General features: G+C 44.2%; 1 protein-coding gene and 1 long non-coding RNA gene across 4 annotated transcripts in view; one reads left to right on the top strand and one right to left on the bottom strand.

Moving 5' to 3' along the window:
- Positions 1-7116: 7116 nt before the first annotated feature.
- rhogd (ras homolog gene family, member Gd) lies at positions 7117-13092 on the bottom strand. Of its 3 annotated transcripts, none has more exons than XM_067997049.1 (2): positions 13035-13092; positions 7117-10029 (listed from the first exon to the last, which is right to left on the bottom strand). In XM_067997049.1, exon 2 carries the CDS (start codon positions 9996-9998, stop codon positions 9423-9425), a length of 576 nt encoding a protein of 191 aa, XP_067853150.1. In that variant the 5' UTR covers positions 9999-10029; positions 13035-13092; the 3' UTR covers positions 7117-9422. The 3 variants fall into 3 exon arrangements, with proteins under 3 accessions (XP_067853150.1, XP_067853149.1, XP_067853151.1); XM_067997048.1 differs by lacking the exon at positions 13035-13092 and adding an exon at positions 12900-13024; XM_067997050.1 differs by lacking the exon at positions 13035-13092 and adding an exon at positions 12952-12973.
- Positions 13093-13204: 112 nt separating this feature from the next.
- Positions 13205-14617, top strand: part of LOC137332987 (uncharacterized) — a 103242-nt gene continuing 101829 nt past the window's right edge. Inside the window, exon 1 of the long non-coding RNA XR_010965774.1 lies at positions 13205-13387. This is a non-coding gene — a long non-coding RNA (uncharacterized lncRNA). The remainder of the gene's footprint in view (positions 13388-14617) is intronic.

Here is a 14617-nt window from a genome sequence, read left to right as displayed (position 1 = left end):
ACGGCCTACTCCTGCTCCTAATACTTATGTTTTTATGTTCCACAATGCATAACAGTTCTACCGAAGGTCCCAATCCCCATGCCAAATAAAGCTTTCCCTCTATTAGACACAGCTGTATATCAACACCTATGAATGAAAATGTATTTCTCCCAAACAACATAAATTTGCCTATATTATGAGAATGTACCTTGACAGTTCTTTCATTAGTCAGTGCAACTTTTATTAACCCTTATAGTGTGTATTCAGTGCGTTTTTCCCTGGTTCTTCCCCTTAGCCAAATTTTATGTCTTCTGTTTCCTAACCAGTTCTTCTAAGTGATACCCCTGTAGAAGGAGAGGTGATATGGATGTTTTCTGGGTGTATATGTTTGCCTCAAGGGATAAAGGTAGCTCAGTCCCTCCTTCTGTACCTCAAAGTTGGCCCTGCAAGTGGAAGTTCCATAACGATGATATGTGGATGCGTGGGCCTGTATGATCAGTGATAATGCTGTGGTCATTTGAGTGGGATGGCAGCAAGTTTGGGATGCAGCTTTGCCCTGAGAAACAACAACTGTCATTTCCCTGCTGCTGAGCACTCCCTCAACATGACCAGAGAAGCATGTGGGAGCAGACCTCTTCTAAAGGGAAGGTGAGGGGGAAGAGAGGAGATGAAAGGAAGGAGCAGGCAGGGGACAGAAGAGGTGAGGGGAGAAAAAGAGAAGGGAAATGAGGGGGGAGAAGGGTAAAGGAGAGGGCAGGGAGTAGGGAGAGGGAGGGGAGAAAGGAGGGGATGCCAATTTGTGCCTTGGTGGGAGCTTGCTGTCAGATGCCAATCAGTGTCGGGGCAGGGGTGCGGAGAGGATTGATGGTGCTGGATTGTGTCACAAAGGAGAGGACGGTTCATCACCAAGCTGTGTCTTGTGGGGAGGATTGCCAATTTGTACATCGGGGGTGTTGATTTGTGGCTCATCGATACTTAGATTAGTTGGTTTCTGCCACATGGGCAAGTGTGCTTCATTTCCAAATGGCTATGCTATTCTTTGCTTCTAATGTCTTGATTATGATTCTCTTCCTAACTCAAGCTTCCTTTATATATTTTTCACATGTTGGTTGCAAGGATGTGTTTACAATTTTTCTTTTGTCACATAATCTTAGGTGGCACTCCACTATTTTCAACATGTCCTATAATATGTTTATAGCAGGTGCAGTACCTTTAGAACCTGGAGACTGTTCACTATTTTTAATATATTTATATCAACTGGAAGGATTAGATTCATAATGCAAAATATTAATATGCGGTACTCAACTTTTCACAAAGGTCTTTGAACTGCAATTTAAGAGGGATAAAAGAACATAGGAATTGAAGATCTGTCCTTTAAGAATCAGGGAGGTTAATATTAACATCCTGCCTCGTATCAGAGTTGTATCATCAAGGCCCATATTTAGAAGCAATGGCATCAATTTGGGGTAAAATTTTTATAGAAGTCAATAAGCTACAGAAGTGGAATGCTTGTCAAGTAGTTAGCTACGATCCTCTGTGTCATGTGACTGATATAAAGCTGAATGGAAGTTTTCAGATTCTTGTCATATTTCCTTACACTCTATTGTATTCTGGCTGCTCTGGAAATACACTGTTGCAGTGGCACGGGCTACATCGTGTAATGACAAGACAACTTTCTGTGGCGAGTTTAGTTCATATTTACACAAATACATACCTGTGCAAATACAGCAACTTCACGACATTCAACATATGTCAACGGTGAGGCAGACAGTGAGATACCGTTTTCGCGAAGCTAACGGCGGAGCAGCGCAATTCGGACACCAACTTTTGGATATTGATATTTAACTGTGCATCTGCTCCTTGCCTGAAGTTGCTGTACCATTTACACATAAATAACAGCGAGTGCCATTAGCCTCACCATTATTTTGACTGCGGAATCTAGCCCAATATCTCTAGATTTGACCTTGTTGCTTAGTATTAAGAGATGATAAAATTATACATATACGAATGTACATACACAAATATACCAAGGTATTTCAGCAGAAGAAACTTTACAGCCACAAGAACTTGCACACGTATGGAAAGAAAAGAAATAACTTGCATTTATATAGTGCCTTTCATGACATCCCAAAGTGATTCACAGCCAATGAAGTATTTTTGAATTGTAGTCACTGTTGTAATGTATGAAATGTGGTAGCCAATTTGCATACAGCAAAATCCCACTAATAGCAATGAAATAAACTAATCTGTTTTTGGTGGTGATGGCCGAGGGATAAATGTTGGCTAGGACACCGGGAGAACTCCTGCTCTTCTTTGATAGTGCCATGGGATCTTCTACATCCACTTGAGGGGACAGACAGGGGCCTTAGTTTAACATCTCATAAAAGACAGCACCCTTAACAGTGCAGCACTCAGACTGATTGCAGAGCATATATGAGCAGGAAGAGAAGGGATATAAGGATGAAGATATTGCTGACTTTTTGAGTTAGGAGACATCATCCTTTGGCTGAAGAGCCTTAGGTTTCACAAGTCCTGCTTTTAAAAGAAAGATGCTTATGGGGCATCAGAGATATGCGCAGGGACTGGGGATGGTCTCCAAGTATGCATGAAGGTGGTGAATTGGAGGAATCCAATACCCCTATCTGAAGCACTATAATGGATCGTTTTGCAGCAGTTCCATGCAGATCTGTAGTGGAGTCCTCCATGACAGAGGCCCTAAGGAACAGTCATATTTTCTGCACTAGAGGCTTTGGGCAACAGAGTGGACAGGGCTATTTCTTCTGGCTTTCATGGGATTGATTAGCAATTATAACCATTGCACAGAAACTATCACTCACTCTTTGACTTGCCAGCATCTTGGGCAAAGCACCTAAAAGCTAGCCTCTTCACAACAAGGTAACTGACCAGTGGCATAATATTGAAAGCAAAAGACATACTAATCTATTCAGCACCACGTGATCAATTGGTACGCCACTCAACCATATGCTGATACCACTTAATGTTACAGGTTTGGTTTGGTAAAGCAAAATAAACATTCGCTTTATTTTCCATAAAGCACATTTAAATTGTACAAGTAGACTAAGACCCAAGACTGGAATACAGTGGTTTACCTTAAAGAGGTATAACTCTGGCTGGGTCACATGCAAAAGCTAATGTCCACAGTAAACTTTTACAAAACTAGTCAATCTCCCGAGACGTTGCACAAGATAAGTCGGAGAATTATTCTCTTTGCTGTCTTTGTGTTTCTGTTCTCGCTCTTCTCATCTTAACTGTTCTTTTTGCTTCTCCCTGTCTTTTTATTTTCTTTTTTCCTTGGGTGGGAGCCATGGCAAAAGGAGCCACCAATGGTTGCAGACTGCATTTGGGGTCGTGGTTGTGGGGAAAATATAGCCTTTAGCAGTTCCTTTCCTATCCCCTCCTCCCAAGTCCTTCAATCTTCCCCTCACTTCAACCTTCCACTATCCATCCTCCTACCTAGCAGTTGGAATACCGAGTCCAGTTTTGGTCTCAGCCCACGGTGGGTGATATTGAGGCTTTGGAAAGGATGCAGAGGGGGGCCACGACACTAATGCCCAGTTTAAAGCATCTTAGTTATCAAGATAGAGCTGGGACTCTATACTTCAGAGAAGTGTAGACTTAGGGATGATCTGATTGAGGTTTATAACTTGAACATAATCTATTTGTCAACTTAACAGTTTGTTCCAATTAAATATGTTAAGGAGGACCAGGGATCACAATTTTAAGTTGTATAAGGCCACATATCTAGGTTAGATGTCAGGAAGTGGTTCTTTTCTCAGAATAATGGACCTCTGGAACAGGCTGCCGACTCGTGCGGTGGATGCCAATTCGCTGAATTCCTTCAGCAAGAGCTGGACCTGTTTCTGGCTAGAGCGGAGATCACCTCTTACAAAAGGTAGGTACTGCATAGAATTATTAAGGCCAGAGCGATCTCCTGGACTAGTTTCGATCGCCTAGGGTGAATTGGAGAGGAATCTCCCAGATTTTTTTCCCCCCAAATTGGCCTGGGTTTTTAGCCATTTCGGATGATCATATAGTTTTGGGTGGGGAGTGTATATATTGTGATATACAAGCTATCACAATTGTGTGCGACAGGCTGGATGGACCAGAGGGTCTTTTCCTGTGAGTCATTGTTCGTACCAGCATGTCACTCTCTCTATCCCTTCACCCTAAACGACCCACTCAGCCCTGTAGCTCCCCTTTCCTCTTGCTTTAACCCACCATCCACTCACTCACACCCACTCACCACCACCGCCCCCCCCCCCATGGGTAGGTGCTGAGAGGCCAAAGGTCCCCTCACCCTCAAGCATTTTCCTTCCTTCCCTCCACTCCTGTCAGTTTCCCTCAGGCATTGTTTGCTTTCAAAATTCAACTTAAAAATAAAATCAAGTTAGAATGAGGAAAAAAACCTGCATATCTGCCATTCTCTGTGTCTCAGTGTTAGAAATTATAATTTCTGTCTCACTTTTTTTGTTAGAACACTGGAGAAAATTAGTTGGCTTCACAATTCAACTCTTTGAAAATTGAAGTAACATTGAATGAAGACTCTTTCTCTCTAATATCCACCCCTCACTCTTTTTAATATACTTTTAAAGTTTATGGAACACAATCTGCAACAGGTGTGTCATCAGAAGTCACTTCTCTCCCTCACAGCCTCTCTTTCTTTTAAAAAAAAGATCAATTTTACCTCAGTGAAGCTTTTTGAAATTTGTCCTCGTTTATCAAAAATTATTTGAAGGCAAGCTTCAAGGCAAAAAATGCTACACGGTAAAGAAAAAAAATCCCATCAGTACAGCTGACCAAACATTAGTGACACATCCTGGAAAATTAGGTATACTGACCATGCTCAAATGCATAATCCAAATTCAGCTTGAAGTCACAACTCTGGATAAAAATATCAAGTCCAAGGCTACATTTTTGGGAAAAGCTGTGGTTTTCAAGTAAAATCCTTGTCAATGGGTGGGGGCAAAGGGTTAAAATCTTGACTATTAGGGCAAATAATCACCAGCTGAACCCCCAAGTGTGGGGGGGGGGGGGGGGGGTGGGTAGGGTGTCAGCATGGGTAATTTGCCTTACATGGGCTTGTCTCTTGTTGGTATTTTTTTTCCCGCTGCACTTACCTGCATGTCACGTTCTTGTGGTCGGTTTCTTAGCCCAGTCCTGCTTGTGCACCGTAAGCTGCATTTATAAGCAGATACTGCAAGGTATGTGATTAAGGTGTGAGCACTTATTCCACTACTTGTGCTTGCTGGTCTTTTATTGGTTGTTGCTGTCTGGTGGGTTGCACTTGTTTCCTCAATTGCACTTTCCACCAACGTGCTAGCAACAGTTTTTAATGGCATGCCTATTACTTGTTTCTGGCTGAGGGTTACTGTAGAACATAAGAAATAGCAGGAGTAGGCTATATGGCCCCTTGACCCTGTTCCACCATTCAATAAGACCGTGGCTGATCATCTACCTCAACTCCACTTCCCTGCCCTATCCACATCGTTCACCTGAGGAAGGAGGTAGCCTCCGAAAGCTTGTGAATTTAAAATAAAATTGCTGGACTATAACTTGGTGTTGTAAAATTGTTTACAATTGTCAACCCCAGTCCATCACCGGCATCTCCACATCATGACTGCCCTATCCCCACATCCCTTGATTTCCTTAGTGTCCAAAAATCTATATCTCAGCCTGAATATACTCATCAACTGAGCATCCACAGCCCTCTGGGGTAGAGAATTCCAAAGATTCACAACTTATTGCTGTAGCAGATTTATATTTTTTATCCATTCCATTTAATTCCTTTAGGCATATCCACTTCTGGTTATTTAAGATTTTGGGCTTAATGTGGTCTTTTATGTTCTAAACAATGTTCTCTTGAATATATGCCTGTCACAATGTAACAGACAGCACCACTTAAAGGTGCAGTTCAGATGGAACATTGTGAACAGACTTTTAAAAAATTAATTCTTGGGATATGAACATCACGAGCAAGGCTGGCATTTATTGCCCATGTCTAGTTTCCCTGAGAAGATGGTGATGGGTCTTCTTCTGGAACCATTACAATCCGTGTGGTGAAGGCACTCCCACAATGCTGTCAGGTATTGAGTTGAGTTGCAGGATGTAAGACTACGAAGCAACAGTGAGATATATGTCCAAGTCAGAATGGTGAGACACTTTGTTGGGGGGGGGGGTGCTGGAGAGGAGAGGGGAAAAAAAGAGGGAAGTTGGTGATGCTGTTCCCATGCACCTGCTACCCTTGTCCTTATAGGTGGTGAAGATCCCAGGTTTGGGAGGTAGGTAGATAGATTTAACAGTAATGACACTCATCTATATATAAAAAAAATTGTCATCTGAAATAAAATTTGAAGCTTGTAAGTTTGCATAGCATAACATTTAAATACTAATTTTTTTTTTTAGGCATTTACTTTTGATTATTGCTCCCATTGGGTAAAAGCAATAAGCTGAACCACCCACCAGCCACAGTGACACGTTTTAATCGGAATGGACCCCATTTTTAGAAAATCTGATATAGGCGTGGTTTGTTTTTTCTTTAATTGAAAACAAAAAAGACCTGTATGAAAAAGTTGGAAGATTAAAGACAAGTATGAATTCAACAGAATAGAAAGTAGACAGGAAAGCAACCCCTCTAATGTTACTACAGATTGCAAGGCACCTAGTTATTAAATATGGTACTGATGTGGGTGAGATTAGATGATGCATCAGTATCACCCTGCAGATTGCAGTTAAATGTCTGAGTAAGACTGAAACAGTAACTGATTCACATGTGACCACATTAGACTGAGGTTTAGTGTAGAACTGAAAAACATCTGAGTCAAATTACAATTGAGGAACAAAAGCACAAAATAATTGTTTTTCTGACCTACATTTTAAAAGTACCAACAATCAAATGGGCTGCTGACAAAATATAGTGACTTAATGTAAAAATAGCATCAAATCACTATAATGGTATTAAAATGTCTAACTATATAAATCCTTTCTGTACTTCTGTGCTCTAATTAAATACATTTTAGCTATCTTTTTTGCTTAAAGCATCCAAAATTAACAAGTCTTCTCTAATATGGCGCACCAGGCACCCAATCACAGTTCAGGAAGTACATAGACACTGTTCAATTATAAACAAATATGAGACTGAATTTTATTTCAACAGTACAATTTTTCAAAAATCATTTCAAAACATTGCAGTCCTAGTTTATCAATTGTTTATTCTAAAAACTCAGGTTTCTAGTGCATAGTTTTAGCATTGCCCACCATGGTTACAGCATAGTGAAAAGCATGATAATGACAAGACAAAACATAAGGGATGTTTCATATATTCCTCAATCTTACTCTTAAAAACCTGCAGCATTTTCCTCTATATCTGCTTCACAGCCATCACTGTACCAATTACAAAAATTGCAAGCGTCACTTACTGGATCCCAAACGTAAGAGACATTGTGGTGCACAGAACTGGGCCATACTGAAACAGGAACACAATATAATATAGGCCTTTTCATTCAATATGGCACTATTAAATACAAATTAACAAGTGTCCTCAATAGTAAGATGTGGGACAAGTGAGTTTTGGTTTAAAGTATGCAAGAAAAACAGCTTCAAAGATTATCTTGTGTATTTGCAAAAGGTTAGATTTTAAGGTTAGAAGCAAACAACTCCAACACCAGCTCAGCTTTTGTTTTTCCAGATAACCTAACTGAACATAGATCTGAGACAATGCTTCACAGAAAAGTTTTCCTTCAGAACAGTTCATTGGGAGTCACAATCTCATCACAACACAAAGGCAGAGGACTGAATATCGTTTTACAAAAATGACTGAATTGAGATGTCAGATTTGATGATGGTTCTGTTCTTAGGAGGGTTTTACAATATAAGCCTGTGTGTATATGTACTTATCCATGTTTGAGTTGGGATTGTATACTCTGGACAAAACAGTTAGGAAGAACCTCAACACATTATTAGGAGTGGTAGGGGCCACGGCGATATAAGCAGTAACATCTGGGTTTATCTCAACTGGTCTTGTCAAAGAACATTTGATTGGGTTGTGCACCAGATCTGTCATTACTGCCATGGAGATGCCATCTTTACCAACAGACTGATTTGATATAAGTGTGATGTAATGCAAACAATTCAGACCTTGATGCAAGACAATCCATACAAGCTACCTGTTGTACATTGGCGAATGTCAGTCATTTTCCCTTTTATCCTATATCAGTACCATCTGCAATTTACTTCTACACCTGCAAGTGAGTCTGAACCTGACACACAGCCAAGTTGACTCCTGAATTCGTACCTTGTCAGAATTTGCAATTGTGCATTAATGTAAAAATTATGACTGGTATACAACAGTGATAGAATAATGTGATTACAGAGCATCTGTCCAAACACATGCAATCCATTTTAGTGATTGGAGCTGTACTCTAAACAAGACAGCTTTGATGAATGAAACTTGTCACTCCCAAGTGAACAAAATACCTGACATACAAAATACCAGTATTGCAGCAAAACCCAGTGAATTTTACCATGACTATTCTATGTACCAATATATATGGGGCTATTGAGAGGACAGCTTCATAGAATTTTAAAAAAATAACCCAAAGATTTCATAAATAGGCTGCAAAACAAAAGAGCCATTTCACAGTGATCTCCACTTGGCCCATTTTAAGTTTGACAAGAAATTTATAGATGAACATTGCTGCTTTTTTTGTCTACTGTGCAATATATCTATGTTACCAAAATAATCTTGACAGTCCCAACACAAATGGCACGAGCAAGGGTTGTGTTTCACTATAACATAATGGAGTAAACTAACAGGTATTAGTTCAGGATTTCACATTGAAATCAATGGTTGTGCCAATTTATGCTCTTGAATAGTACCAATGTGTGAAATCTGCACTGCCTTCTGTTAACCAGCAATTAAACAGCTGTGAAAGCAAACATTAATAATCTGAAACCTGAGCATTGGAGAAAAAGCAGTGGCCATGTTAAAAACACTGATCAGAACATGTAAATGTTTATGTTAATAGCAGAGCAGCCAAATCATGGTCTCCAAAATCACCATAAAGCCAATTGTGAATAAAGCATTTTTAAGAATTCAGAACAGTAAGTTTCTTAAGAAAAAGGGATCTTTAAAGTGGTTCCTAAAAGACAATCTTGCAGTCCAGCTCAGGGACAACAGGGCATTTAATTGCAAGCTAGGGAGTCCAGTGCCATTACGTCAGATTAAATCTCATTGAGGGTCTGCGTTTCTGTAAAAAACACCCAGCAAATAAAGCAGCATTTCAACAATTTCCAGTTTCAGTCATACAAACTTATTTCGTGCAAGATCCTTGCGTTACACCACAATGCAATCTGAAGCGCAGCTGATCAATGGCTTCGAAGTATGCTTCCAATCTACATGCAACCGAGATGTTCACGTCCTCAGGCTACAAGAGTACGCAATTTTTGCTTTTCTTTTTCCTATGAGGGTAGAGGACTGCTCGCACGGCCTCCACGAACACTTCTCGGATCCCGTCCTGATTGAGTGCTGAACATTCCAGGTACTTAACCGCTCTGATCTGTTTGGCTAAGGTCACTCCCTGGTGCATGGTTGTCGGGGAGAGGCTTTGTTCCTTGAGCTTTTTTATGGTTTCAGAATCATTCCTTAAATCCTTCTTCGTACCAACCAAAAGTATGGGAACATTTGGACAGTGGTGCAAAACCTCTGGCTGCCATTTATGCCGGACATTGGCATAGGAGGAAGGGCTAGCAACGGAAAAGCAGATGATGAAGACATTACTCTGTGGGTATGATAGAGTGCGGAGACGGTCATACTCTTCTTGCCCTGCAGTATCCCATAGGTTCAGGCTTACAGTTCGTCCATCCACAGTCATCTGTGCACTGTAGTTATCAAATACAGTGGGGACATATTCTCCAGGAAAAGCATTTGTTGTGTAACTAATGAGAAGGCAGGTCTTCCCAACTGCACCATCTCCCACAACCACGCATTTTATAGTCTGCATTATTCATATGATACGAAGGTCAAGCTTCACACTGTCAACACAAAAAATTAACCTACATTAAAACAAACACTTCACAGAATCCAGCAGTCACCTCACTACAACCTGTAAACATCGCTGTGCTTTCTGGCTCCTATACTAGCATTAAATGGGCACCATGATCTGCTGTAAAGCAATTAGGTAGAGTCAAAGCTGCAGGTAGTTGAACCAGCCAGCGTACGTAACCATGTAGTATCAGAATGTTGGAACATTTCCACAGAACCAATGACAAAATTCAAAACTACAGCTATCAGAAGCAAAACCAATGACCCATTAGAGCTGCACTTGAGGCTCTCCCTACTTGTTCCAATGATTAAGGAATGTTAAATTCCATACCACTAATTGAAGAAGAGCAAGAAATTCTATCATACCCTGCCTAACATTCCGCCCTCAAGTATTACCAACAAAAAGATTGGTTATTCATCTTATACTGTTATTGGCATTGAGCTTGACCGGTGCATCCGGCTCCGTGAATCCCGGCACAAACGTTTTGCGGGCCAGAGAAAGCAGTAAGTCAGTGCTTTGAAGAGTGCCACTGACTGCCGGAGAACAGACTGTCGAGGGCGCTCACTCGACATAACGGAGCTTCGAAGTTTAAGGGAAGGGAAGTGCAGGTAGAGGAATTTCTTTTCAAAGTTGATAAGGCTGTTACAAAAGCTTACAGAATCCTTGGCTTTACAAATAGAGGCATAGAGCACAAGAGGAAGGAAGTTATGCTAAACCTTTATAAAGCATTGGTCAGGCCTCAGCTAGAGTATTGTGTCCAATTCTGGTCACCATACTTGGAAAGGATGTGAAAGCCTTAGAGAGGGTGCAGAGGAGATTTACTACAATGATACCAGGGATGAGTGACTTCAGTTACATGGAGACACTGGAGTTGTTCTCCTTACAGCAGAGAAGGTTAAGAGGAGATTTCATAGAGATGTTCAAAATTATGAAGGGTTTTGAGTAAATAAGGAGACTCTTTCCATCGGCAGAAAGGTAGGTAATCAGAGGACACAGATTTAGGTAATTGGCCAATGAACCAGAGGGGAGATGTGAAGACACGTGTTATGACCTGGAATGCACTGCTTGAAAGGGTGCTGGAAGCAGATTCAATAATAACTTTCAAAAGGGAACTGGATATATACTTGAAGGGGAGAAAATTGCAGGGCTATGGGGAAAGAGCAGGGGAGTGGGACTAATTGGATAGCTCTTCCAAAGAGCCAGCACAGGCACGACATGCCAAATGACCTCCTTCTGTGCTGTACGATTCTATTTGCCCACATAGTCACTGCAAAGAAATTAATTGCATATGAAATCAAACATTTGAGACATGGTAAGGTACTATATAAATGCAAGACTTCCAAAGCATCAGTGACTCCTTTCTCAGAAGCTGAAATTACAGATTTCTCTGGTGCAGTCCTGATGGGTTGTTGCTTTTGCCTTTGATGGAGCTGTAAGATTGGATTAGATCATTCCCATCTCTACTGCACTCAAGCTGATATATAAATGTTTTGTGCTGAAAGTATGAGTTTTAGACTGTCTCACTTCACTCCATCCCCACCGCTTAATCAGTCCCAATGGAACTTGCACAACTGTTACCCTCTTGCTTCAAATATCTGAAATAAAATTCTAGGGACATTTCATGTTCAATTACTGCTAGAAGAGTTTTTCCAAATCTATCTTATAAACAAGTAACGGTAGAATGAAACACTCCAAGGCTAATCATTAACTGAAAAAAATGTAGCACTGTATAAAATTTTAATACAACTCCGTTGATTGCAGACTGTCCTTCACTGAAAACGTTTACACCAAAATAGCATCTGCAACCGCAACCAAAGGAGAAGCACACAAGTTCATGATTAAGGCAAAGGGAATCACTCCCTTCGTCTTCTTTCCTGTACTCATCTACTCCCAACTCCCTCAACCCTTCCCACTTCTCCTCGCTTCCTCAACCGCTCCCTTCCCCTACCCAACCCTTCCTTCTCTTTCCCACCCCGCTCCTCCCCCACCCATCAACCCTCCCCACACCCCCATCTTCCTTTTCCTCCGCCCCAACCCCCTTCTTCCCCGCCCCCTTTCCCCCCCACCCAACCCCCTTCTTCCCCGCCCCCTTTCCCCCCCACCCAACCCCCTTCTTCCCCGCCCCCTTTCCCCCCGCCCAACCCCCTTCTTCCCCGCCCCCTTTCCCCCACCCCAACCCTTCTTCCCCACCCCCTTTCCCCCCACCCCCTTTTTCCCCCAGCCCCTTCCCACTTCCCCGTCCCCTTTTTCCCCATCCCCTTCCCACCGCCCCGCACCCCCTTTGCTCCATCCCCTTCCCACCGCCCCGCCCCCCCCTTGGCCCCTTCCCACCGCCCCGCCCCCCCCTTGGCCCCTTCCCACCGCCCCGCCCCCCCCTTCCCACCGCCCCGCCCCCCCCTTCCCACCGCCCCGCCCCCCCCCTTCCCACCGCCCCGCCCCCCCCTTCCCACCGCCCCACCCCCCCCCTTCCCACCGCCCCACCCCCCCCCTTCCCACCGCCCCACCCCCCCCCTTCCCACCGCCCCACCCCCCCCCCTTCCCACCGCCCCACCCCCCCCCTTGGCCCCTTCCCACCACCCCCTTTTTCCCCTTCGCACCGCCCCACCCCCCTTTGCCCCTTCCCACCGCCCCACCCCCCTTTGCCCCTTCCCACCACCGGCCCCCTTTCCCCACTCCACCCACCTTCTCCCCCCACCATCCACCACCCACCTCACTGCTCTCCACCCCACACCCACCCCACCCCACCCCGCCCCGCCCATCCTTCCCTCTTTTCTTTCACTATAAATTTTCTTTCGACTTCTTTCTTTCTTTCTCCCTCCCTGCCCGCCCCGTTCCCGGAACCGACGCGCTCTCACTGACTTTGTTCGATTTGTGGATCAAACACTATCCATCACAGCCATCGTGAAATAACCTTCAGCAAGTGGAAGATCCCTAGGCAGCTGCGCCCTCCCCGCTGCAAGGCCTGTAAAAGACCCGAACCCAACTTCCACTTACCTCAAACTGCCCGGAACAAGCTACATCCGGGACCCCTGCGCACTGCCCACCGGGGAATGTAGTGCGGCCCACGCAACTGGTGCGCTTGCGCAATAAAGCAGCTGTTGTGATCTACTCTGGGAGCTGCGCAGGCGCACAGCGAGCTGGCCCGGCCCGGCCCGGCTCAGCTCACGTCAGTGGGGTTGGAGAGTTTGTGTTCTGCTGTCCATATAGATCGGCCTGAGAATTAGTCACTTATTCGATCAGTTTCCTACATCAATAACTTGCATTGCCGAAGGCGCTTCACAGAGGCGCAGTCAGACAGAAATTGAGTCAAAGGAAATATTGAGAAGCAACCAGATACTTGGCCAGAGGTGATTTTAAGGAAGACTTTAAAGGAGGAGAGGGAAGTGGAGAGGCGGAGGGAATTGGAGTTTGTGGCCTGGACGGCTGAAGGCAAGGTCTCTAATGGCGGGGCGGAGACGCACAAGAGGCCAAAGTCGGAGAGACAGAGATCTGAGAGAAGGAGGGGGTTTGAAGAGCAGGGGTGATTACAGAGATAAGGAGGGCCGAGCCCTTGAAGTAATTTAACAACTCGGATGAACATTTTAAATTGGAGGCGCTGGAGGACAGGGGGCCAATGTCGGTCAGGGAGGACAGCAATGATGGGTGAGCAGGACTCGGTACAGGGTGTGTAGGATGGGAGAATGACCAGGAGAGCATTGGAATAGTCAGGTCTGAAAGTGGCAAAGGCATAGATGAGTTTGAGCAGCAGATGGGCTGATGCAGGTGTGGAGGCTGCCAATGTTACATAGTTGGAAGTGGTCTTTGTGATGGAGAGGATATGGGGTTGGAAACTCATTTGGGTCAGATAGGACACCAAGGTTGCATAATGTCTGGCTCAGTCTGAGACTGGTCGGGGAGGGGGATGGAATCGGTAGCAAGGTTTGTGGCAGCGGTCAAAAACAATGGCTTTGGTCTTCCCAATGTTTAACTAGAGGAGCTTGTGGCTGATTGAAGACTGGATGTCAGACAACACCGAGACAATGGAAGGGTCAAGAGAGGTGGTGGAGAGGTAGAGCTGGGGTCTGTACAAATGGAAGCTGACCCCATGGGCCCCACTATTAATGCAAAGGCGGATTCCAAGCGGGGCGGGGGGAATTGCATGCATGAAACCCGGAAGAAAATTTAGCGGGTTGGACTGCCTGATTGGTGTCTCAGGTAATTGCGAGAATGTCTGCCATGGAGAGAGTGGCCATCTCCGTGGAGCTTCAAGCTCGGCTCTCAAATGATTCTATGCAGGCCATGACCACAGCTGTGCAGGAGATGTCTTTTGCCTTACAACTGCACCAAACTGCTCCTCAGCAGACTGGTAGGAGTGATGTGGCACTGGACCAGGAGAGGGATGATGGCAAAAGCAGACATGGAAGTGGAAACTCCACTCAAAGCACTTGCACTTCTCACCTGTTGCCCCCACTCCCCTCAGCCAGTACCCGACATATTGCCTTGTCTCCTGATGGCCAAGTCTGCCCCTGCACAGGTGCAGGTGAATCTGTCTTTGGCTGGGTCCTCGGGCTCTAGAATCCAGAGGTCGTAGGCCAAGA

Source organism: Heptranchias perlo, chromosome 15, assembly GCF_035084215.1.
Source record: "Heptranchias perlo isolate sHepPer1 chromosome 15, sHepPer1.hap1, whole genome shotgun sequence".
Lineage (NCBI taxonomy): Eukaryota > Metazoa > Chordata > Chondrichthyes > Hexanchiformes > Hexanchidae > Heptranchias > Heptranchias perlo.
The sequence above is the reverse complement of the archived record's forward strand: the minus strand, read 5'-3'. Positions and strand labels throughout refer to the sequence as shown.

Bases quoted from the DNA above. Each gene is read 5' to 3' on its own strand.
- rhogd (XM_067997049.1), bottom strand. From the start codon at position 9,998: ATGCAGACTATAAAATGCGTGGTTGTGGGAGATGGTGCAGTTGGGAAG.